This window comes from Sorex araneus, chromosome 7, assembly GCF_027595985.1.
Source record: "Sorex araneus isolate mSorAra2 chromosome 7, mSorAra2.pri, whole genome shotgun sequence".
In the NCBI taxonomy this organism is placed as follows: Eukaryota; Metazoa; Chordata; class Mammalia; order Eulipotyphla; family Soricidae; genus Sorex; species Sorex araneus.
In genome coordinates, this window is record NC_073308.1 from 65,604,722 (window position 1) to 65,630,800 (window position 26,079).

At 40.9% G+C, this 26,079-nt stretch overlaps 1 protein-coding gene across 3 annotated transcripts in view; it reads left to right on the forward strand.

The window, feature by feature from the left end:
• The window catches only part of OTUD4 (OTU deubiquitinase 4), a 43,328-nt gene that overhangs the window by 11,976 nt on the left and 5,273 nt on the right, over window positions 1-26,079 (forward strand). The window contains exons 4-20 of one of the 3 annotated variants that reach the window (XM_055144182.1): window positions 947-993; window positions 1,528-1,600; window positions 2,990-3,071; window positions 6,782-6,911; window positions 11,554-11,611; window positions 11,837-11,954; window positions 12,036-12,100; window positions 14,587-14,684; window positions 15,714-15,817; window positions 16,524-16,710; window positions 18,190-18,352; window positions 19,929-20,049; window positions 20,722-20,777; window positions 21,215-21,295; window positions 23,120-23,258; window positions 24,194-24,454; window positions 25,042-25,082. In XM_055144182.1, the coding sequence (XP_055000157.1) occupies window positions 947-993; window positions 1,528-1,600; window positions 2,990-3,071; window positions 6,782-6,911; window positions 11,554-11,611; window positions 11,837-11,954; window positions 12,036-12,100; window positions 14,587-14,684; window positions 15,714-15,817; window positions 16,524-16,710; window positions 18,190-18,352; window positions 19,929-20,049; window positions 20,722-20,777; window positions 21,215-21,295; window positions 23,120-23,258; window positions 24,194-24,454; window positions 25,042-25,082 (1,824 nt within the window). The remainder of the gene's footprint in view (window positions 1-946; window positions 994-1,527; window positions 1,601-2,989; window positions 3,072-6,781; window positions 6,912-11,553; window positions 11,612-11,836; window positions 11,955-12,035; window positions 12,101-14,586; window positions 14,685-15,713; window positions 15,818-16,523; window positions 16,711-18,189; window positions 18,353-19,928; window positions 20,050-20,721; window positions 20,778-21,214; window positions 21,296-23,119; window positions 23,259-24,193; window positions 24,455-25,041; window positions 25,083-26,079) is intronic. The other 2 variants (XM_055144184.1, XM_055144183.1) reach the window with 2 other exon arrangements.

Genomic DNA, 26,079 nt, shown 5'->3' on the forward strand with positions numbered 1-26,079 from the left:
ACCCTTTGGACAAACAACATGTCCTCAAGCAGACTCTGCGTATCAGAGCAGGATTTTCTCTGCTAATAAGGTATGTCATGAGAATCCACATTGTTGGCAGAAGCCTATTTGAAGAAATCTCTTTTAACCTATGCCACTCATTTTAAACTGGAGCCAACAACGTTTAAGAACTGTCACTGTCATCCCGTTGCTCATCGATTTGTTCGAGCGGGCACCAGTAACGTCTCACATTGTGAGACTTATTGTTACTGTTTTTGGCATATCAAATACGCCACGGGTAGCTTGCCAGGCTCTGCTGTGGGGATTAAGAACTATTAAAATGAAAAGTGCCTGGAGGAAAGATGATCCTTCTTTATCTTAAGATCAAACAGTGTCTAAAGTTCTGTCCTTGGGTCTCTTTCCCTCCCTCCTTTTGCTTTTTGGCCATACCAGGTTGTGCTCTGTGCTGGCTCTGTGCTTAGGGATCAGTCCTGGCAGTGCTTAGGGAACATAATTGGTGCCAGGATTTGAACTGGAGTTGGCTTCCTTTCTAGGCAGGTGCCTTAACATACCCTGTACTATCTCTCCCACCCCAAATTCCTATACTTTCAAGGAAAATGTGACACATTCATTTACCTACAATACAGATTTCGTATTCCTTCCTTCTCCTTTTTGTTGTGATGATGGGTATCCCTAAAGTTGCTGTGCATTTGTAGGTTGGGTGACCCGGTCCTTGCCTTCAGCAGCTCTCAGGTTGTAGAGTCCCCTCTGGTCTAACCACAGCAGTGGAAGTTTCAGTACTGTTACACAGATTTAATGTATATCATAGTATGTTTATGTAAGTGTTAATAATTATTGGTACTAATGAGATTTTCTAGCTTATTAGGTACACTGTATAAAGACATATAGAAGTATATTGTGAAGAAATTAAGACATCGTGCCAACACTTTTTCTCTTTAATATACAGGAATGGGTTGGACAAGTGGAGATAAGTGCCCTTTCTCTTATGTACAGGTAAAGTACTAATCATAGAAATAAATAAAAATGAGATTTTATACTAAAATTGTTAAACCATCAAAGAAACTTTTTGTAAAGTTTAGTTTCTTTTGTAATTGTATTTGAATTTTACATATGTCATGTAAGGCACCTGCCTTGCAAGGTAGTCAATTCTAAAAAGTTTTTGGATGAAAAGGAGCAGGTTTTCTAGGTGTATGAGATTTACCATCTATCAACCTTACAGAAAAATTGTTTTCTACTTTCTCAGGCTGGCAGATTATCTGCCCAACTGGAGCCTTGTGATTTCTTTCTTTTTGAAATGGCTTTATAAATTACTTTGAAACAATTCATTTGGTTTGAGGTCTTATAAGTTACATGTATGCAAACAAAAATACTTTTATGTGTATTTTGTAATGAGTTGCTCCACTTTTTTATTTCTGCTGTATCTAAGGCCTAGCACAGCAGAGGCTCTTAATTGAATGTATGGGTAATTAAATTGCAATTCTTGAAATGGATTTGTCATTGAGAATAATTTCTAAATGTTGTTTTCAGGAAAGATTTTGTAATTTATCAGGAACCAAATGTTTCTCCTTCACAAGTAACTGAAAATAATTTTCCTGATAAGGTAAGAGTTTTTCTAAATGTTTCTAAAGGATTTAGGTGAAAGAACCACTAAGATTGTCACCTTGATCACTACTGCTGTAATTTTTAAGTGACTTTGGAATATTGAAGGTTATGATTCTGCGGTTTTTAAGAAGTTCTGTTGCTAATTATCACTGAGTCATTGTTTAGGTCCCTTCCTCCAAACAAGAAGTTCAGTGTTGAATCCTATCAAAAAGGATTTCACTAGAGGAAAAGTTCAGTATACTAGAATGATTGACAAACTGTCTTACATTAATATAAATGTTAAGTCATAAAATAATAATTTGTGAAAGTTTTGCCATTGTATCTAGACAGACTTTGGTAATCATTGTATATTTTCCATTATAAAGGTAATCTCTTGGCCAAGGTGTTTATGCTGTCTTGTCATAAAGCCGAAATAAAAAGTTGTCTAAATCCTAGAAAGAAAGAAAGGAAACCTCAACTAATTAATTATGGGAGAACTTGTTTTTAATGAGCTATTTGAAAGTGTTCTGTCAAATTGAAGTGACTTGAGTGTTGCTGTACTAATGGTAGGAAGGGGGAAATAATTGAAATTCTGCCTTTATAAGGACTTGGAGGTTACAGGGTGCTTGGGTTTGGATCTGTATGAGTTTTTTCTGCTGATTTTTGGAATACAACATAATCTTAACAGAATCTGTGCATTTTTCTTTGCCTAGTAATTGACTAGGAACTTTGTATAAAGCAGAAACATTTATTTTTGATTCTGCATCTTGGTGGCAAGCATTAGTAGATATTTAAAAATATTTAAAATATTTTTTTAATAAGTGTTGCAATTCTCTTCAATTGAAATCATGTTTTCATAAGGTTGAGTTTTTTTTTGGTCATCCCATAGGGTTTTCTTTAAGCCATTATTAAGTAGTAGGTTTTTTTTTTTTTTTTTTTTTTTTTGACTTTGGGTCACACCTGGTGATTCTCAGAAATTATTCCTGGTGGTGCTTGGGGGAACCATATGGGGTGCAGGGGATCAAGCCTGGGTGGGCTGCTTGCAAGACCCAAGACCTATTGCTTGGGCCCAGAACTTAATTTAACATATGGTTGTACCACAACTGATCACATTTGAACTTTTATTTGCTTTTCAATGTTCTCTTCTTGGCCGGAGTTAGGTGGTATAGCCTTACACGTAACTGACTGGGGTTTGATCCCCAGTATCACTTAATGGTTCTTTGAGTCTGCCAGGAGTGATCTCTGAACACAGAGCCAGGACAGTGGCCCCCAAACAGAAATAAACAAAAGAAATAATATTCACTTCCTCTACATGGAAATTACTAGATGGCACTTTAGAGATGTTTGTGATAGAAGCTGCTGTATAAATGTCATATATATGGAAGATGTCCTTTATTATGTTTTTCAGGTATTACTGTGTTTTTCAAATGGAAATCATTATGACATTGTCTATCCCATAAAGTATAAAGAGAGCTCAGCTATGTGTCAGTGTAAGTATCAATTTTGTACTTGTGTAGGAAATTGTCTTCCTAAACTTAGCAGTCTTGATGCAGCTAAGTTAGGGCAAATCTGTTCATTCTGCTGTATCATACTACTAAGAATCTTCATCATCATCATCACTGTCATCCATTATTCATTGATTTACTGAGTGGGCACCAGTAACATCTCTATTCCTAAGCCCTGAGATACTAGCAGCCTCTCCTTCCTAGTCTTTCCCAGTGATTGGGGGCTCTTTCAGGGTCAGAGGAATGAGACCTGTCAATACTATTTTTGGCATATCGAATACGCCATGAGTAGCTTGCCAGGCAAGATACTCTCAGTAGCTTGCTGGGCTCTCCAAGAGGTGTGTATGTATATATATGTTGCCTACTATCTGAACTCCATCAATTATGGTGTGGTAATTATGGAAAATGGGTAGAAGTATCTTTTTATGTGTCTGGAAAGCAGCCTGGAGCATGGTGGTGGTCGGGTAGTGGAGGTCGGCTGCTGGGGCTGGGTCCCTTGGGGTAGGGAGCGTTGTCACCTGCACTGTCTGGGGTACTCCAGTGAAAACAGCCTGGCATGGAGTCCCACTAAGAATCTTAAATTCCCAAAATATACTATAATAAAAATATTGTTTCAATGGGGGGGACATAAGTGTGACTAGTAGTTTCTTTCCTGCAATAATTTCATTAATAATTTGCATGTTATAACCATTAGTGTGTAATTTAAAATATAAGTAATGGGGCTGGAATGGTAGTACAGCGGTCGGGTGTTTGCCTTGCTTGTGGTCCAACCCTGTTTCGATACCCGGCACTAATATGGTCCCCTGAGCCCACCGTGGGTGATCCCGACTGTAGAGCACTGCCGGTGTGCCCAGAAGCGAAAAGAAAAAACTTTAAAGGATAGCAAGGTTTCTTAATTTTGGCTATTTTGATGTTTGGGATCAGGGAGTTTGTTGTGGCTTCTGCTCTATGCATTGTGTCATGTAGCAGCTTACACTCAGCAAATGTCAGTAGCTCTCTGACAGAAACATCTCCAAATCTCACTACATAATTCATAGGACAAAACCGTAGTGTTTTAAAACTACAGGTTAAGTGCTCTAATGGTTACTTCCCGCCTCAGTCTCCTTTATCGTCTGTTCTGACACAGTGCACATCATTCAGACAAAACAGCAGTGCTGGGCTAGTAAACAGCTTGTTCTCTGTGAGCTAGTGGTGATCAATAAAGATGTGTAATAATATTTTAGAACGTATCCATTTTGAGATATGAAGGCCTCGCTAGCTGTCTAGCTGTGTCTGCCCTCCCGTTCTCCTAACAGCCAACTTTGGTATGCTTTATCTGTGGGAAGGATGACTCATGTAGTCTACCTTTCGTGGCGGGTATGGGGATAAAAAGGGGGCTCCCAAACAGTACTCACGGGTTCTAGGCCCCTTTTGGTTATTTTTTGGCACCTGGACCAGTGCTTGAATTAAGAGTTCGAAGTTACTCCAGTGGTGCTTGGGGACCTTCAGACTATACCCTGCAATGCTTTGGAGGGACCATGGGGGTGTTGGAGATAACCTGAGCTTGGCAGCGTGCAAAGCATGTGTCCTAACTCCTGTACTCTCCCTGGCTGCCTTTTCTATAGGTTTGATTATGCCTGCGTGTTTGGTTGCTATCATAGGTGGAAGAGTACCTCTGTGAGGACGTAGGTTTTGAGCCTTCTTTAGAACATGGCCCTCCTTGTGAATGATTTTGGTGCACTGCTCTTCACATGAGGTCAGGGAATGAGCTCGTGAGTTCCTGAGTTTAATCCCAGTTGCCATGTGGCCCGTTGCACGCTTTTGGCCCCTGTGCACCACTGGTTTCTCCCTGTTACAAATAAAATGATTGAGAGCTGGGTAGATAGCACAAAGGACCTGAGTGAAAGCTTGCAGTTTGGTCCCTGGCACTGCATTGTTCTCACCAGCCCTCCTCTGGAGCTCTGCGAGGAGTGATTGCCAGAGCTTGAGCCTGGAGATGCCTCTGAGCACTGCTGTTGGGACCAGAAACCAAGGGGGGAAAGTCACTGAAGAAAATCAAATGAGAGTCCTAAACTCCATGTAATATTGTCTAATCGAGAGCATTTTCTTCTCTTTTCTTTCCTTTTCTTTTCTCCCTTTTCCCTTTTCTTTTCTCCCTTTTCCTTTTTCTTTTCTCTCCTTTCCTTTTTTCTTCCCTTCTCTTCCCTTCCCCTCCCCTCCCCTCCCCTCCCCTCCCCTCCCCTCCCCTCCCCTCTCTTTTCTTTTCTTTTCTTTTCTTTTCTTTTCTTTTCTTTTCTTTTCTTTTCTTTTCTTTTCTTTTCTTTTCTTTTCTTTTCTTTCCTTTCCTTTCCTTTCCTTTCTTCTTTTCTTTTCTTTTCTTTTCTTTTCTTTTCTTTTCTTTTCTTTTCTTTTCTTTTCTTTTCTTTTCTTTTCTTTTCTTTTCTTTTTTTTTCATCACACCCAGCGATGCTCAGGGGTTACTCTTGGCTCTGCACTCAGGAATTACTCCTGGCGGTGCTGGGGAGACCATATGGGATGCAGGGATTGAACCCGGGTCAGCCGTGTGCAAGGCCTACCCGATGTATCATCACTACTGCCTGAGAGCATTTTTTATTCTCTTTGGTCTTGTGTCACACCTGGCAAAGCTTAGGGCTTACTTCTAGCTCTGTACTCAGGGGTCACTCCTGGAGGATACGGGGTGCCAGGGGTTGAACCCAGGTTTGCCATGTATTAGGCAAGCCTGTCCACTATACCCTCTCATAAGAGCACTTTTTCTTACTTTGCTTTTTGGGCCACACCTATTGGTGCTCAGGGATCACTCCTGGCTTGGCTCAGTGGACCATATGGGATGCTGAGGATCTGAACCTAGGTCAGATACATGCAAGACAGGTGTACCTACCTGCTGTACTGTCAATCCACCCCCAAGAGCCTATTTTTTTTTTTTTTTGGCTTTTTGGGTTACACCTAGCGATGCATGGGTTACTCCTGGCTCTGTGCTCAGGAATTTACCTCTGGTGGTGCTTTCGGGGACCATATGGGATCTTGGGGATTGAACCTGGGTCCCCCGCTTGCCCTATCTGCTATACTGTCGCTCCAGTCCCCCCAGGAGCACAATTTTATAAGTTTCTCTTTAGTTTCTTAAGGCACATTTTCCTTTAATAAGCGATGGTAAGATTTCTTAATATTTTTCAAGTCATGTTGAGCAACATCCAATCACCTGCTCAACATGACTTGAAAAATATTAAGAAACCTTACCATCACTTATAAGTCAGTTTCCTTTTCACTTAATTCACTGTTAATGAACTTCTCTCAGAAGACAAACTTAGCTTTATTATCTTTGATGCCTTTGTTTTAGTTTTTAGTTTTTGTTTTGTTTTTGGGTTTTTGAGCCACATCCACCAGTGCTCAGGGCCTTTTTTTGCCCCTGCACTCGAGGTCCTGGGGGTCCATATGTGGTACCAGAGATCTAATCCAGATAAGATTTCATGTAAAACAAGTGCCCCACCCACCTGCTGAACTATCTAAGATGGTTTCTTGTGTAATGATTTCAGAGTAACTGCATATTTCTTGCTTATCCACTGGTTAAATTGTGTTACTGACCTTCAGATGCTGCAGGTGTCTGGGATTTTAGAGACATTGGCGATAATGGCATATTTGTGTTCTTTCCTGTTTGAAATAAATACTTGGTTAATGAATGATGTGTCACTCTCTTGCAGCTCTTCTTTATGAATTATTATATGAAAGGGTATTTAAAACTGATGTCAGTACAATCTTGATGGGACTAGACACCTCTGAAGTAGCTGACGAAAACAGTGAAGTATCAGATTCCGAGGATGACAGTTTCAAGTAAGACTTTTAAGTCCTAAAATATCTTTAGTCCGTAAACAGTTTAGTAAATGTTTCTGGATAGAGTTTTTTTGCAGACTGATTATTAAAAGTCTCTGTCTTTCTCATATCTATGTCTAAAAATCTGCTGAGAAGTTTATTCCTACCACTAATGTTACCTAATTTCTGTTGTGAAATTTTTTTTTTTTTTTGAGACTTTTTTGTTGAGGACCTATTTCTGTGTTGATTTTGTTTTTGTCTTTGGGCCACACCGGTGATGCTCAGATGTTACTCTTGGGTCTGCACTCAGGATTCATTCCCAGTGATGTTATATTCCCAGGACACTTTATGGATGCCTGGGATTGAACCTGTGTTGGCCGTGTGCAAGGCAAACATCCTACCCACTCTTACCATTTTGGCCTTCTAATTCTATGTTGAAATAATTTGTTGTTGCCTCTATTTTTGTGTCTAGAGGTTTTTAAGTTTCGAGTTGTCATTTGTTTACAACATCCGGTGAGGAAAAAATTGGCCATTTTTATTTTCTTGATTCATTTCATGACCTTAAACTGCCTTCTCTTTTTCTTAAATAATAAAAATTCCAAGTTGGGGTATATATAAGTATATAAATAACTCTAAAGCCTTTTAGCATCTCTAAAACTTATTCAAATTAAAAAAAATTATATTTGAACCATACTACACTTGTTGCTCAGGGGTCCGGGATTGAATTTAGGGCTCCATCATGCAAAACTCCAGGACTTTAAATATACATGGCGCAGTTTTCTTTTTCTCTTCTGCAGGGTAGTGAGTAAGTTAAAAGCTTAGGTTCTTGCTACCCACATCATTTTATTTTGATTCTATAACTTTATTAAGTCATCTGACTTTCAATATTCCAACACCAGTCCCACCACCATTGCATCTTCCCACCACTACTCCAATTTTTCCAACCATCCTTTAAGCTTGCCCTTATAGCAGGCCCTCAGTACTTTATTTTATATTGATTGTTATAATTTGGTAAAAGATGATAAAAAAATGATTCCTTGAAGAAGTTTAGTTGAAGGTTGTTATATCTCACCTTGGAGTCATTAAGAGATTTCGTAAGAGATTACTAAGATGTCTTTACAGGTTAAGCCTCTGTGTTTATTTTTGTTAATCTGTTTCTATTGAGATTGGTTGCCTTCTCCATTACATCCCATCCAGTCTAATATGCCCTTCCTGGTTTATCAGTATTGTAGTTTAAAATGTCCTTCAGGATATCCAAAATTTTTACTGGAGTTAAATTTTTAACTGGACGGTAGCTTTGGGGCATGTGTGACTGCCAGGACTTTTAGAAGCACAGGGAGATGGGAGGTGGTAGCCCATCCGTGGCTCTGAAAGCCTGAATATTTCAGTCACAAAACCAGTGTACCTGAGTTTTTCAAGAGATTAGCAGTGGAGTCTGGCCAGGTGCATGGTGGTGATTGTGGAGTGGGGAGGTTTTCGGCTGCCTGGGGCTCTGTGTAGGCACCGGGCTCACCCGCCTCCCCCCACCACCACACCAGGTACCCCAGATGACAGCCTTGCATGGGGTCCAGGAAAAAGTATGCCACTTGTTGATCTCTTCTGAGATTCACCAAATATGATTTTAATCTTGACTTTTTATGGAATTAATTAGTCTTGCGACAAGTCATTTTACTGAGAAACTAATTAGCTTGTAGATGAGTACATACTTGTATTCAGTGGATAGAATTTGTTGTTCTGGTGATACTGGGAATTGTCAGATTCAGGGCCTTACACATCTGGGCCTGTTCTGCTGTGGAGCTGCATTCTCAGCCCCCAGGTAAATGATACCAAAGAACACAGCCTGAGGTTTGTGGGTAGCATATATTTTTATCGTGAACAATCAGGTTCTCTTTGTTTTGGTATAGGGCCACAGCAGCAGTGCTCAGGGAAAACTACCAATATAGTGCTTATGGGCTGGTCCTGGTAAATCTCAGGGGAATGTTTTGTGCCAGGAAACAAATGCGGGCTTCCTGGATGCAGAACATTGCTTTAGACTGTTGTACTTTCTCTGCTGTCCAAGATAGTCTATATAAAACAACTGTATTCATAGTAAAGTAAAAACTTTTTAGTCCCCTTTTATGAAATTGTTCCTTTGTGGTTGATAATGTGAACTAAAAAGATGTGGAATCAGGCTGCCTTTGCTAAATATTTAAAATACATCTTTGCTTTGTATATGAAAATTTCATTGGTAATTCTTTCTTAGAACGAAAGGAGTCAGGTCAGAATCTGAACCTGCTGTTGTAAATAATCCTAGAACTCACTAACTTTGCACAGAGATTACTTTTACCTTTTTTCAGGCATCTGTCTGATTCAGATACTGTCTTGGTGCAGAGAGAGGAGTTACCAGAAAGAATGACTAGCTTTGTTCATTATAACTTGAATATTTCCAGTTCACGTAGGAGTCTCGTAATACGTACCCTTTCTTTCCTGTCACTGCTCACAGTTTTGGCCCGTTTGGTCTGAGATTGAAGCTGAGGCTTACGTTAAGTTCTTGTAAAGAAAGGCTGGAAAGATAATGCTTACTGTCTTACTTAGCTTTTCTTTAGATACTGTGATTTTGTATGTAGCCTTGGACTGTGGAAGTCTTATAAGTGAGTTTTTGTGTTGATAATAAGATTTCTGTGTACTTGTTATGTCTGACTTAGGATAGGGTTTCCCTTCCGGGGAAATGCTACGTAAACTGTTGGCATAGTATAAAAAGGAAAGGAGAAGAGACAAGGGTCTCACTAAACTCTTAGCCTGAGTATTTTTCCTCATTTGTATTGTTAATGTTTAAGTACTAAAAATTTCATGACTAGAGTTTAGATTTAGGATACTCTAAACTAGAGTTTAGATTTAGGATTTAGGATATTTAGGACATTTTAGATTTAATGTCACTATATTAAAAGGTATAGACTTGAAGAATATCCTAAGGACTGAGATTGATTTATTAAAGAGGAATTCTTGGGCCGGTAGCCCTCTTATCTGTATTGTTTTTTCCATTCTCTTACTACCCAGGAGTCTTTGCAGATGATCCGTCATCAGCCTGAAATGCCTTGTAGTTTACTGTCTTATCATCTTTAATTCTTTATATAAAATGATGTCTCAGCAACTCCTATCCCTGTCCACTTTACTTTTTTTTTAGTTTTTGTTTTTGGTTCACACCAGTGATGCTCAGGGGTTCTTCCTGGCTTAGGAAAAAACTTAGGAATCACTTCTGGTGATGCTGGGGGACCCTGTGGGATGCTGGGAATCAAACCTGGGTCTGCTGCATACAAGGCAAGCACCACACCCACTGTAATAGCTCTCTAGCACCTTCTCCAATTTTTTTTTTTTTTTTTTTTTTGGTTTTTGGGTCACACCCGGTGATGCACAGGGGTTACTCCTGGCTCTGCAGTCAGGAATTACTCCTGGCGGTGCTTGGGGGACCATATGGGATGCTGGGATTTGAACCCGGGTCAGCCGCGTGCAAGGCAAATACCCTACCCGCTATGCTATCACTCCAGCCCCTCTCCAATTTTTTAAAAAGTTTTTCCTACTTTTTTCTTCCTATAGCACTTGACAGTCAACAAAGTAATTACATATGTAGTTTGTGTTTGCTTTCAGAAGTTTATATACCTTGTTGTGGTGGAATATTTTGTGTACTAGGGCCTCATTTGTATGTTGGAAATTGTTTTTGTTTTTGTTTTCGGTTGGTTGGTTTTGGTCCCCACCTGACAATGCTCAGAGCTTACTTCTGGTTCTGCATTCAGTTATCACTCCTGGCAGACTTGTGAGACTACATGGGGTTCTGGGGATGGAACCTGGGTCAGCAAGGCAGTCGCCCTAACCCTCTATTTTATCAGTCTTGTCCCTGACATTGAGGGCTAATATTCTGCATCCCAAGGTTTTTTTTTTTTTTTTTTTTTGCTTTTTGGGTCACACCTGGTGATGTACAGGGGTTACTCCTGGCTTTGCACTCAGGAATTACTCCTGGCGGTGCTCAGGGGACCATATGGGATGCTGGGAATTGAACCTGGCTTGGCCGCGTGCAAGACAAATGCCCTACCCGCTGTGCTATCGCTCCAGCCCCTGCACCCCAAAGTTTTATGGTTTTCTTCTGTTTCTTAATTTAGCCAGTGAGAATTACTCTTAAGCATTCTTAGTGTTAGACGAGGGAGTTGGTGTAAAGGCCTGGAGGACGTGCTTTGCATGTGGGAGCATTGGAATTCTGTTTGTGACACACTGCATGGACTTTCAAGCACTCTGGGAGAGTGGCTCCAAAACCAAACAAAAAATTAGTGTGAACTGGAGAGATAGTGCAGGTGTTGAGGTGCTGGCCTTGCATGTGACCAGCCAGGTTTCAATCCCCAGCACTGTGTATTGCCTCCTGAGCACTGTTAGGAATGTGTGATTCCTGCACACAGAGCCCCGGGGTGCCTATTCCCCAGAAATGTGTGTATGTGTGTATTTATGCAAATATACACACATACGTGCACACACATATATACATAAGTTTGAATATATTGTCTACATTTGTACTAAAAATTTTATGACCTCATTGGAAATGACTGACAAGAGTATAACTCACGAGGATAATTTTACATGGGTTAATTGCATTCATACTAATTTATATGTTCCTAAATTTATATTTGTTCTTTGGTAGGAGTAAAATGACAACTGCCAACGATGTGAATGGGATTAAAGCTTTGTCAGATGACCAGGTAATTAAAAATGCTTTTATCTGGTTCTTGAATATAAGGAAACTTAACAATTTTATAGTTTTAACCTTTCTTTTTGTGACACACTTTTAACGAAGACAGGTTATGTAGCAAATTGTTGGCAATTTAATTTTAGAAGTCTTTGCTTTTTCTCATTTATATCTCAGACAAATGTTTTAAAAGCGTATCTTTGCTTAATTCAGTCATTTGATTGCTCTCTTTGTTCAGCACCTGAAAAACAATGGGAACTCTCCTAGCCTGCCTTTGTCTAGAAAGGTTCTTAAGTCACTCAATCCGACAGTTTATAGAAATGTGGAATATGAGATTTGGCTGAAGTCTAAGCAAGGTCAGTTCAAAATCTTATAAATTTACTTTGTAGCAAATATAAGTCAACTTGATACTAAAATAACATTAATATTGTTTACAGTCCAACAAAAGCGTGATTATTCCATTGCTGCTGGCTTACAATATGAAGTTGGGGATAAATGCCAAGTAAGTGATTTGTGTAGAGGAAGAAAGGTATGTTTAAAATCCGTTCTAATTGAAATTGAGAAAATGGCCAAAATTTGAGTATGCTGACAATTTGATATTGCAGAATATATTATGTGTGTATATATATCACATATTTAGGTTTTTGACTTGTTTATACATGAACCCACATCTACTTAGTAGATTATCTGCAGGTCATTTTTGTATACACTGGGAAATGGGTTAAAATCCAGTGGTTAGAAGGCAGGGATACTGCCTAACATACATTGCATAAAACAGTAGCAAACTAAAGGCAGTCATTGGCATATATTTATTCTTAACTGTTAGAAGGAAAACCTCATTTCCTTCGTGAGATAGTATTGTTTGTGAAAAATATGTAAGAACTAAATTGTTGGAGGGAGGTTATTGATTAGAGCATGTAGTTGTGTTCTCATATTGTGGTATTTGCAAAGAAAGGAGAGAAGAATGTGATTAATTAGGTGCTTCTTTACAGCATTGTCTTAAGTGAGCTCTAATTGAAGACCTGAATTGTGAAAGCTTTTACTTGCAGTAATTTGGAGAACTTGGGAGGAAGTAAGAGAATGAGTCAGCCCAAGGCTGAGGGCATCTACCCTGGTAACCAAGATTGCTTCTTGGAATCTGAGCCAGGGAGTCTTACTGTTTTCAGTTGGGACATTCCTCTGTGGCTGCTGTTGCTTTTGATAATTTGTTGATAAAGTAGATACTAGAGGTTTTTTTTTTTTTTTTTTTTGGTTTTTGGGTCACACCTGGCGATGCACAGGGGTTACTCCTGGCTCTTCACTCAGGAATTACCCCTGGCGGTGCTCAGGGGACCATATGGGATGCTGGGAATTGAACCCGGGTCGGCCGAGTGCAAGGCAAACGCCCTACCCGCTGTGCTACCGCTCCAGCCCCCTAGATACTAGAGTATTTAATTTCTGCCCGTACTGCCCTGCTCAGCTGTTGGGAAACTCTGAATGACTGAAGGTGGATTGTGTACTCAAGCACATAAGATAAAATTTAACTTCAGTAAAGGCTTATTAAGTATTAAGGACCAGAGTGATAGTACAGAGGATAGGGCATTTGCCTTGCACAAGGCCAACCTGGGTTTGGTTCTGGCATTCCATATGGTCTCCAAAACACTGCCAGGAGAAATTTCTGAGTACAGAGTCAGGAGTAACCCCTGGGCATGTCTGGGTGTGAGTGTGTATGTTGGGGGGGAGGGTGGGAGAGCAGCTCCCTCAAGACATTAAATTCTTGGAGAGGAAGGCAAGGTCCTATTGTTATTGATAACAAAACCTTAATTTAAAACTTTGATCTACTAATAAAAAAGGTTGCTTAAAGCAGTTTTGTATGCTTTGGGCCACTGGTATAGTGAGTGGCAAATACAGCATTTGACTGTGGAAAGAAATCTTTTATTATTTGTTTTTGGTTTTGGGGTAATACCCTGCAGTGTTCAGGGCTTATATCATTAGCTCTGTGCTTAGGAGTGACATGTGACTATACTTGGGAAACCAAATGTGGTTTTGAGGATTGAATCACTGGCCAGATACAAGGCAAGCATCTTAACTTCTGTACCATCTTTTGGGTTACACTTGTTTGGGGCCATAGCTGCATTGTGCACGGCTTACTCCTGGCTCTGAGTGCAGGGGTTACTGCTGTGGTGCTTGGGGAAATCCCTGTGTGGTGCTGGGGAGTCACCTTTGTGCAAGGCAAACTGCTTACTCCATGAATTATCTCTCCAGTTGCCACTCTTTTTAAACATCAATTTAACATTGGCTTAATTACATCATAAAAATCTTATAAGTGCATCAAGTTGTGTAAAACATCCAAGCTTGGCATTTCCCAGTATGTCTGTCACTACTCCCTCCAGTGTGGTTCTCCCACCATCACACTTGAAGGTTCCGTCACAATGTGCGGGTGGGTGATACCAGTCATATGTTGGAAAAACACGATGGATCTATTTCTTGGGAGACTAGAAGTTCAGGTTATTTATTTTAAATGTTGGGAGAATTTAATCGTTGCTCCAGTTTTGAGAATATTGCTATGTTCAGTTGGTGCTCCTTAGGTCTGCGATACATATCTCATTCCATCTCTATCAGACCTATGATGCAGGTTCTTTAATTAGCCCTTTTTACATCCCAGGACAGTGAAGAATCAGATAAGTAACTTGTTCAAGGTTATTTTGCTGTAGGCCAAAAAGCCAGGTCTGAAATGCTGGAGTATATGCCCAAAACCGTGTTTGGCTGCCCCCCCATCTTGCTTGAAATCTTGACAGCTGTGTTCCAACATCTTGAAATTTTTTGAAAACCAATTTTGAATGATTTTAGCGTGGTAAATAGAAGTCTTTATTTTAGATAAGTGGTATGTAGGTACCTTTTAAGTCATTTTTACCACTATGCATAAATCTTTTGTCTCATTCAAAGAAGATAATAGTTAAAAATGATAAAGGAAGTTGGTGACTGATTACTCTTTCTGAAATTGTTCAGCAGGTTAGGTTTGATCACAATGGGAAATTTTCTAATGCAGACTTTCAAGGGGCTCATTCTGAGAATGGACCAGTTCTGATTGAAGACCTTGGAAAGAAGTATGTACTGTCTTTCAGATCTGTGTATTTGCAGTCAATTAAATGTATTGTCTGTATTTGTATAAATGTTGTGGAAAAATATGTGGAATTTAAGTTTAGTGATTTGCACACTGGCATGTTTTTAAAAAACTTGTTTATTGTTTAAAATGACATTCTTCACAAAGGCTGTTGGGGAAATTTAAATATATTGTAACTGTAAAGTGGGGGCTTGGAGGCATTTTTCATTTTGTTTATTGCATATGGTTTTCAGTAGATGTCAGACGGAGTAGTTCAATTTTAAGCCTGAATTGCTATTTGAATTTCTGTTGTTCATTGTTACTTTAGATTTCTCATAATACCGGTTGCTGCTGCCTTTAATAAAGGAAAAAAAATTAACACCTAAAGCTCACTATGGAGAAGTTCAGACAACCACAGACATAAAGTAGTGCGAATCACAAAATAAGCATCACCAGTTTTTGTAGCTAGTAGAATCTGAAAATCTTTTATCCTTAATCTCAAATTGTTTTTTAAAATGGGAATGGAGTTGGAGTCTTTTAAAGGGGATCCCAAACTTCCTACTATTTCTCCTTCATACTCTTTAAGTATGTCTCATGTCAGTACAGATGAGACTTTATCTTCCATATCATTGTCTCTTTTTTATTTTTTTCTGATTGTGATCAAGTCCTTTTAGTTTTCTGGGATCTTTTTTTGCGGGGGGGGTTTAGAAAGTAATGCTTTTTATTCCTCATCTTTTGGTTGAAAGCACCGGGTGCTTCTCAGGGCTTACTCCTGGCTCTGTGTTCAGGAATCACTCCTGGTGGACTTGGGGGACCATATGGGGTTCCAGGGATGGAACCTGGGTTGGCTACATGTATGGCAAATTTCGTGTGCAAGGCAAACTCCTGTACTATTGCTCTTGCTCTGTCTGATTAAAATGGCATCTGAAAACTGAGTTCTTTATACTTCGTTTTTAAGGACTAAAACTGAAAATGTGAAAATATGTGAAATATTTAATAATGTAATAATGTAATTTCTTATTCCTTTTGAAAGACACTCACCGAAGAACCTCAAACAACCTACTTCAGAAAGCTGGAACACAGTGTCAGGGAAGAAGACAAAAAAGCCTTCCACCTCTGGACAAAATTTCCATTCTGGTAAGAACTCATCATATTCTCTTTCTGTTGGCTTCCTTCTCCTTCCCCTCTGCATTAACAAAAATACGGGGCTGGGAAGATAGTATAGGGATTAAGTTGCTTGCTTTGCACATGGTTCTCACTGGTTAGAATCTCAGCACCACATATTATTCCTTAAGCTTTGCCAGGAGGGACTCCTGAGCACAGTGGTCAGACTTCCCCCATATGTATGTTAAGTCACTCCCTCTTCCTCGCTGTTTTGTTGTTCAGATTTTGATGGCCAGGGTTGCATGCAGTTCCGACTGGTACGCATGGGGATCACACATCAGGTTGTACTTGCTCATGGCTGCCGGGTCTACCGAGGTTGCAGTTGATTGCACACTTGCGCAGCTAGGGGCTCACTCACTCTTCGTTAAATCTGTGCTCAGTGGGTGTTGGTTGCTGTGGTGCTTAGATTTGCCGTAGGGTGCTTTCTGTCTGTGGTGCTTATGTTCACTTGGCTATGATGTGGCATCATGGATCTCAGACCACAGAGCTGCCAAGATTGTTCTCTGCATGTGGGACACTGGGAATTAGACTCAGGACTATATGCTTCTATGACAGGTGCTGTGAGTCTCTGCACTGTTCCTCAGGCTCAAGTTACTCTTTCTTTTGGAGGAGAACTAGGGTAATTTGGGTTGTTTATAATATTGTTTGAGGATTTTTGATTTTTTTTTTTCCATCTCAGACATGGATTATAGAGGGCCAAAGAATTCAAGCAAGCCAATAAAAGCCCCATCAGCACTACCTCCTCGACTCCAGAACCCTTTAGGAGTGAGACAGCATGCATTTTCCAGTCATTCGACAGGGTCACCGTCTCAAAAAGCCTCCAGTGAGCACAAAAATCTAAGTAGGACCCCCTCCCAGATAATACGGTAAGTTTTCTGAGTATCAGAGTACTGAAAACTAAATGTAGGGAGGGAGGTCTTTGATTTGCTAAAGTATATAACTTTAAATCATTGAGAAGTCTGTTTATATCCATAGCTGTGTTATCCCAGGGAATCTAGAGCCTCACATGCAGAAAAGCGTGTGCTTTATCATTGAGCTCCACCCTCAGTTCCGTATAGCTTTTTAAGTGTATTGTGTATCATAAGCCAAATGAGAACCTTAAGTTCTTTTTTTTTTTTTTTTTTTTTAAGGACAAAACTTTTTGTTTTTTTTTTTTGTTTGGCTTTTTGGGTCACACCTGGCAATGCTCAGGGATTACTCTTGGTGGTGCTTGGAAGACCATATGGGATGCCAGGGATTGAACCCTGGGTTGGCCGTGTGCAAGACAAACGCCCAACCTGCAGTTGACAGCTCCAGCCCCAGGACAAGACATCTTTATTTGGGGTGGCTTGCAGCAAGATAACTTTCTTACAGTTTTGGAGTTCATAAGATCAGGGTGTCTGTGAAGGTTCTGCGATGGTTGGGTTTGCACTTTTATGTTTTCTGCAACCTTGCTACTTTTGGCATGTGAATGTATCTCCCACCTCCTCCTGAGGGTGCCTGGTGTGACTTAAGTGTAGAGCAAAGACTATTCAGTATCAGGCCTTAGAACTTGAACCTATAGTTTGGCTGGTGGGATGATGTGGGGGGGTGGATAGGACATTCAGATTCATATAAAACTTACATTTCAGATCGGTTATATTTTTCAGTTAAAAATTTAGGTGAGTTTTGCATGTTGTTAAAAATTCAAAATATTGAAATGGTTGTTTATTCTGGTAATTCTCCTTCGTGTTCCTTGTTTCCTGGCAGTTGAATTTTAGCACCTGTTGCCTACAGACGGCTGTTAACTTTTTAGGGATATATTCTCTCTTCAGTGTATATAGTCATAGTGGAGTTTTCCAGAAGTTGGGATGGAATGATGAGAATGTGATGAGAATGACTTTAAGTGTCAGAAGAAAGGTGTTCTTTCTCTGGGCTGGTGGTTGCTGCAGTCTGGCTCCCCTACTTAATAGTCTATCTCTTTGCCTAGAATATGTGTCATTCATCAGCTCATAGTTACTGAATGTGGTCCTTTGCTGGTGTCTTCAGGCCAAGGACCCAAGAAGACTTAATGTATTTTTACTATTCACTTTGGAAACCAAAAAATAGAAATTGACTATAGGAATTTATTAGCATAAAACATTTTTCTTTAATAAAATTATTTTTTAATTGTCTAGAAAATAAGTATTTTACTTGAACCTCAGAATCTTGAAGATTTTGGAAAGCAGCTGGAGAGATAGTACAGGGGTTTTGGTGTTTGCCTGGCATGCAGTTTGGTCAAGTCTTAAATAAATGTCATGGATGTAGCTAAATTATCCAAAGACAAAGTTACTTTAGGTACCCTATGTTGCTTCTTTTTTTCTGAGGAGTGTTTTGTCATTTGGCAGGAAATCTGACCGTGAGAGAGCTGATGACTTTGATCACGCAGGTCAAGAATCTAACTATTTTGGCCTCTCCCCAGAAGAGCGAAGAGAGAAGCAAGCTATAGAAGAATCCCGTTTACTCTATGAGATCCAGAATAGAGATGAACAGGCCTTCCCAGCTCTTTCTGTATGTATAAGCTCATGTGAAAAATCATTGTTCAGAAGTCTCTTCTGATTGACTTTCATTTTTCATCCGCTGTTTCCATTGTTTCTGGTGGTAAACAAGATTTCTTTATACTCAGAAGAGTACCTTAAAGATCATATAATGAGGTCTAAGATACTAGCTTTTGGCAGAATTTAAGTATAAATCTGGTAGCTTTTTAAAAAATTTATATTTTGAATTAGAACTTTTCAGTCTAACTGAAGTAATCTGTAGTAGAGACTCAAGATTCATTTAATAAGACACATCTTTAAAGGTCAGGAAACTTAGTTCTCATTAACTTCTCAAACAACCTGGAACCCTGTATTACAGTAGGAGCTACGGTTGAAGCTATCAGTATTGGAACCGTGTGTGTGTGTGTGTGTGTGTGTGTGTGTGTGTGTGTGTGTGTGTGTCAGTATTGGAACCGTGTGTGTGTGTGTGTGTGTGTGTGTGTGTGTGTGTGTGTGTTTAGTCATGTTGGTAGCACATTCTGGCCTGGACTCCCATATCGCAGACCTTAAAGTATTGCTCTATATTATCAATTAAAGAAAACTAGAGGCGTGTGACCAGAGATTGAGAAATACTTTGCTAGAATGGAATCCTTATATTTACAAGGCAGTTTTTTTTTTTTTTTTTTTTTCTTTTTGGGTCACACCTGGCGATGCACAGGGGTTACTCCTGGCTTTGCACTCAGGAATTACCCCTGGCTGTGCTCAGGGGACCATATGGGATGCTGGGATTTGAACCTGGGTCGGCCGCGTGCAAGGCAAACGCCCTACCCGCTGTGCTATCTCTCCAGCCCCACAAGGCAGTTTTAATCCTGTTGTGGATTTGACAGATTTATCTTCTAGAACAATATTCTTCAACCACTGGTCTGTGGCGCCAGTCTGTAGGTGTAGAAGGTTTGAAAACCACAGATCTTCAGTGCTTTGGACCTAACAGCCTGTTCAGCATGCATGTAGATACCAGTTCATAGCTGTAGAAAGGTTGAAGAATGCTATGCTACAAAACTCCTACCTCAGAGCGCTGATATTATTCTCAGTTGTGTGAAATGTTTTCTCAGCATTAGGAGTTACAATGCTAACGCTTATACTCCAGGTCCCGTTTTTCCCCATTTACAAACCTCATCTCAGGCAGTGCTTAGGGGATTTGTCACTAGTAACATATTCAGTGATGAATGAGTCTGGAATGCTCTGTACCTATTAATTTGCACTGGGATTTCCCCCCTGCATTGAATTATCTAAATGCTTGATGCCTGGGGGCAAAGCTGTCAGCACAATTTGCAAGGTGCACATTTGGTCAGGTGATTTCCTAAAATGGGGATAGAAAGAAGTTTCTAAATTTGGTCACTGCTTGGTTGCCCAGTGCTTTGACTTACAAAGCTTCCTACTATAGAACACATAATGAAGTCAGAATCTCAAAACCTGCTTTTCATAGCCTGGGAGTGGTCAACATACAGAACTAAGTTTTAAAAGTTTTCTGGGAAATAAAAGTTGTAACACAAATTGCTGTGTCTTGATAAAAGTTGTAACACAAATTGCTGTGTCTTGTTTATTTTCAGAGCTCATCAGCCAGCCAGCCAACCTCTCAGAATAGCAACCCGTGTGCCCAGAGAAAAGCACATGTAAGTGATAGGAAAGGAAGCAGGCGGAGAGTGGACACTGAGGAGCGAAAAGATAGAGGTACGTTATGTCACCATTTGTTGAGAGGCCAGACACTTGTCATATCTGCTTGAAAGTCACACATTGAGGGACTGTGCATGTGACTCTGATAGAGTGTGCATGTGTGAGCCCTTGGTTTATGTTTGGTTTTATTTTCATTAGTAGTTATCTTGAGGTCATTTCTGCAAGGGCCTAGCATGGTGCTTGGGGTTTGCTTCAGGCTATGGTCTGGGACATTGTGTTGCAGGAATTGTTTTTGGGCTTCCCATGTGCGTAGCCTGCTCTTGCTGTTGAACACTCTTTCCAACCCATTTTTATTTTTTAATAGTGCCCAACTGGCAGGTGGGAGCGGGAGGGAGACGCAGTGCTCGGGATGGACAGCACTCGGCATGCACACCTGCAGGGCAGGTGTTTCTCCACCTGAGCCACATCCCCAGCCCCAAGGCCCTGCATTGAAATTCTCTGCTAGGGAAAAAACCTTTTTAAAGAGCATTAAGGAGTTCAGTGACACATTAGTGCTGCATAGACACATTGGTTCAAGTTTAAGTTTTAGTCAGTTGAGTGTCTCTTTGAGAGTTGTATTTCTTTCTGACTCAGCATGCTTCAGTCGTACTTTAGGTTTCTCTACATTTTTTTCTTTGTCTTCAAACTTAATTACTGACTGACTTTTTTAAAAATTTTGATTTGTTAAAGACTCTATCCATGGACATGCGCATTTGGATAAAAAAGCCGAATCAAGCACATTGGAGGTAAAAAAAATAATTAACTGCATCTGTTCTTTTAAATTCTGTGATGGATTAGTGGGGGATGAAAATAATTTTCTTATTTAATAACTGAAGTATTAGTGAAGTAGAAAGCAGAGAAACAATCGAGGAAAAGGATGGTGGTGGTGAGAGTTTCACAGATTTATAACTTTCTTAAAGGTACATTGTACCTTTTCTTAATTGGGGGGAGAAAACGTGCTTTTTATTCTAATACTTTGAGATAGTTCAGGAGAAGGCTGTTCAGAAATGACACCCCCAATAAGAACTTTGTCTAGTAGTTTGGTAATACAAAGATGTGATGGCCATTTTTCCTACTCCTTGAATTACTGAGAGGGCATAATTGGGGAAGTAAGGGCATCAAGATTACCTCAGAGTGTGAATCTTAGTAATACAAAATTACTTTTGTGTCTTTGCTTCCAAAGAGTATTAGTGAAGATAAATGTGCACGAGTTTCATCACCATCAAAGTCAAAGAAAGTAGAGTGCCAGACTCCTGCAGAACAAGTAAGTTTACTTTGTCGAATTGAAGATCAAGTGCTTCTGCTCCTGGGATTTTTCACTATTTGCCAGTGCGAGATGGATGGCAGTCAGGCAGACACCCAACTCTGGCCCATCCCAAGGATGCTAGCACTGAGGGCTGCACGGCACTAGCGAGTTCTTGAGTTGAACCACTGACCTGGTTGGCCAAGGGCTGGCCAGTTGTGTGGGGATGGGTGTGGGGGGATGCTATTGTGCTTTGTGCCCACTCCTCCTTGGGGCCTCAAGCCCCAGTCACTGCATCCGTGCGTGTGTACGTCTGTACACTTTGTGTGTGGGAATTGGGGGTGTGTTTACGTACGTTAGAGTCCAGTTTTTCTTTTTTGTTTGGGCCACATCTAGTGGTGCTCAGGCCCTGAGGCTGTTCTGGCTGTTCTGGCTCTGTTCAGGGTGACCCCTGGTGGTGTTCCAGGGACCACACGTGGTGCCCGGGGATTTGAAGTGGGGTCACAGCAGCCTCATGTAAGGCAGGTGATTCTTCTCTCTGTGACACTATCACTGGTCCTGCCACAGGCAGCGTTATTTTGTGATTGCCATTGTTTTTGACATGGGAACCATTTTTCTGCGTTGATTTTGAATAAGTTCATGCTTATTACCTTGGTGGTAGTTGGTTAGAAAATTAGATTTTTGAAAGAAAGTGCTAAAATTTTCCTTTATTTCAAATCTCTAATAAATAGTTGTTCACATCCTTTCTTTATTTTGTATTTTCTTATTTTGGGCTACACTCAAAATACTCTGAGACTCTTAAGTGGCTGATTGGATTGGCAGTGTGTCATTACCAGGATAACCCAGGACCATTATTCCTCCTGAAGTGTGTGCGTCAGCCCTTAGAGTCATCTCCCCTCTCATTTGATTATTTGGAACAGTTACTTTAAAGAAGGATGGCAATGTAATGATTAAGGAGATTAGAAAAATAACACATTTGGGGTCACTGCAGATGGTACCAGCACTACAAGCCAGATTTGAACACCAAACTATTGGCCCCACCAGCAGAGCATTATTACTGGGAATGGGCCCATGGCTTCTGAGCACTGCTACCTTGACGGAAATGAGAGAATGGCAGCAGGCTGGGGGAGGTACAGTGTAAAGGGCTTGAGCACAGACTGTGTATATGGGAGCCCTGGATTTGATCTTCTGTAACACCTGGAGTGACCCCTAAGCCCTGGCCAGAAGCAGAAATGCAAGACTAGCAATTCAGATTTTACAGTGACACTTAGACACTTTGGCTCAGTCTTTTTAGGAGCAGAGAATCTTGTTTTTTCCTTTCAGTCTTTTTATATTAGCTAGAGAAGTTTACGATTTTATGGTTTGTCATGTGAGGAAAAAAAAATTTGTGAATTTCAAGGTTATTAATTTTTCTTTTGGGCCCCACACAGCTCTGCACTCAGGAAGTAGTCCTGTCAGCTCAGGGGATCATACAGGATACTGGGAATCAAATTCAGGTCAGCAACGTGCAAGGCTACTGACCTATGTGCTGTACTTTCTCTCAGGCCCTCAGGGTAACTTCAGTGATTTTACTTCCTAACCTTAAAGGTGTTAATATTAAATTACTTTCAAGTTTATTTCTTGTTCTTTATTACATTTGTGCAGTTTCTTAGTGGTTATCCTTGTTTCGAATTAAATTTGTTGGGAATTTTCAGCTTGCCAGTGTTTTCCTCTGAGATCAGAAAGACCGTTTCTGTAGAAGCTACAGTTATATAAAGTACAGACAACTCAAGGTGCAGTAGGTGGTTAAATTTAGTGTTAATCAAAATGAATTTGTGTTTTCTTTCCAATCCTCTTTTCTTGAAGAAGCCAGCAGAACACGTGTCTTTGTCAAATCCAGCTCCCCTTCTAGTTTCTCCAGAGGTTCAGCTCACTCCTGCCGTGCCTTCCTTACCAGCCACTGTGCCAGCCTGGCCAAGTGAACCTACAACTTTCGGACCAACAGGTTAGAACAGAACTTTATACGTAAGAAGTTCTTTGATGTTAGTAAGAGTCTGGTGTCTGGAGCCCCACGTGGCTTTCTCAGTCCCCTGGATCCCGGAGGACTGAGTGTAGTTGCAAGCATTCATTTGCGATCTGTCCTGACAACATGGGAGTGTGGAGCTGTGGAGTGGTGATCACCGCTCGCCACACCTGCTTGCTTGCTTTGGCCCCATCCCATGGAACCCTTGCCCAGACTCTCATACATATTTTTAAGAAGTCAGAACACAGACTCTCCTGTCTCTTCTCTCCACCCCATACCATCCCACATTGGCTCGAAATGATTATGTCCCGGTGTTTGGGTGTTTGCATGCTTGCTAAGAAGAGACCTGCTCTTTAGAGTATTTAAGTGCATGCTATCTTTCTCCAGCTCTCTTAATACTATTTGTTTCCTTCTGTTTTTCTTTTGTGCTGTACCTGAAGATGCTCTGGACCTACACTATGCGTCTGTGCGTGGGGTGGTGGGAAGAGGGTGCAGATGGATTGAGCCCAGAGCTCCTGGGTGCACAGCATGTAGTCAGCCTGTGCGTCCCCAGCTACACCTCTCTGGCTCTCCTACCACATTCTTGACTCCTCATTTCTCTGCCTCTGGGGTTGGAACTCAGGGCTTCACACATGCAAGTTTACATCCCCTGCCCTTCCCACCCCCCTTTATTGTTCAGTTTCACGTAAGCTCATATATGTAGAACACACTTGTTTTCTTTCATCCTCCTTTTTCCTCTCTGCCCCCTGTTCTCTCAGGGATCACTTTATTGGGGTTTGGGGAGCAATATGGGGTGCCCAAGGATTGAACCTGAATTAGTCGCATTCAATGCAAGCAGTCTTACCCACTTATAGCTCTGGCCCCTATTTTTACCTTTTTTTAAAAAAACTTTTTTCTTTATTCCTTCGCTCGTATAGGTATCCCGACGCAAATTCCTGTTTTGTCAGTGACACAGACTCTGACCACGGGGCCTGATTCTGCTGTGTCCCAAGCTCATTTAACACCCTCTCCAGTTCCTGTGACAATACAAGCAGTTAACCAGCCCTTGATGCCTTTGCCTCAGACACTGAGCCTCTACCAGGACCCGCTCTATCCTGGGTTTCCTTGCAATGAGAAGGGAGACCGAGCCATCGCACCACCTTACTCACTGTGTCCCACCGGGGAAGACCTGCCTAAAGGTGAGTTGCTTCCCCTAGTCCAAGTGGGTCTGACTTTCAAGTGCAAGTGAAACTGGATCCTGCATCCGGTTTTGGAAGGATGGCAGAGGTTTGACTCTTATCTCTCCTGCTTCCACTTCTGGGCTAATATTCTACTTGCGTCATTGGTGGATCTTAGATGTATTTTGCTTTCTTTCTCCAGTATTTTGATTTCATTATTTTTTTTTAACCTGGAGAAGTTGAAGAAACAGAACGTTTTAGTTTTAATTTTTTGTAACCCAGATTTAATTGAAAAAACTGTCACTTTAAAAAAAAATTTATTGAATCACTGTGAGATAGTTACAACCACACAATGATCAAACACCCATCTCTCCACTCACTGTTATTTTTAAACTTAAATACTAGTGTAGACAAAACCAACATTGATCCTGCAGTAACAGATCCTAGTTTGGTTGCATTATATTTTACATCTGTTTTTAAAGCACATACTAGGGAAAGTTCTGGTAGGCATAATTATCTTGGGACCTGTGTATTGTTTGAAGGTAATGGGGAAAAAGAGACTATTAATTTGTGATTTTAGTGAGTGATCATGTATTGTTTCTTTTCAGATAAGAACATTCTTCGATTCTTTTTCAATCTCGGTGTAAAGGTATTTACATTTTATCACTTAATGTTATTTTAAAGTTTTTATTACTTGGAAATAGTACTCTAAGTTATAATTTAATCATGTCTGTAACCTGAGTTTCATTATTAATTTAGTTGTCATTTTAAGAACCAGTTTTTCCAAGCCGTGTAGTTTGTTTTTGGTGGTGCCTGAAGCTCTTACCCTCAAGGAAATCCCTCTATCCCTCAGCTGTCTTGAGGAAGTGTTTTCAGAATTAAGTAGGTGGAAGTCTGGGGATGGAAGTTCAGCACCATCAATTTTTCCGCTGTATCAGTGGGGCCGAGTTCCTTGGTCTGGCTCTGGGTTTATTTGCTTATAGAGTGGGGACAAAGTCTGGCAGAGTGGGCAGAAAGATTGTTCAGGCTGAATGCATGCTTTGCAAGCAGAAGGCCCCGGGTTCGATCCACAGCATGGTTGAGAGCAACCCTCACTTCACCCCTCATGAACCACAGGGCTGGGAGTGTCCCCCAGCATCACCGGGTCTGGGTCCTCAAAAGGAAGAGGGAGGAATTTCAGTGGCGTCCTCCCTTTACTGAAGGCCTCTCTTTAGTCTTGAGCGTGGTCTGGGGCCTCCTAGAACAGACCTGGTATTCCAGATTGTCTGCTCCTCTGCTGCCATTTTCTGCCAAGTCCAGATCCATTAAATGGGTGGCATGGGCAGGGGTGGTGGGCACACAAGAACGAAGCGTCGGGGCACTAGTTAGTGCAGGTCAAGCTCAGCAGCTGGTGATTGAGATTCTCGAAGCTGGAGATGCTGCTGCCTGTCTCCTGGTGTCTTTGAGATGTGCCCCGCAGACATTTCCCCGTGCGCTGAAGAGCGCAGAGCCGGGCCAGTGAGCATGGTTCCCTGGCACTGGGCTCCTGGGGTCCTGGCAGCCTCGACTGCAACTCCAAGGTAGTTCTAACGTAGGAACAAGTCTTAAAGGTCTTTTTTTTTTTTTTTTTTTTTTTTTTTTTTGCTTTTTGGGTCACACTCAGCGAT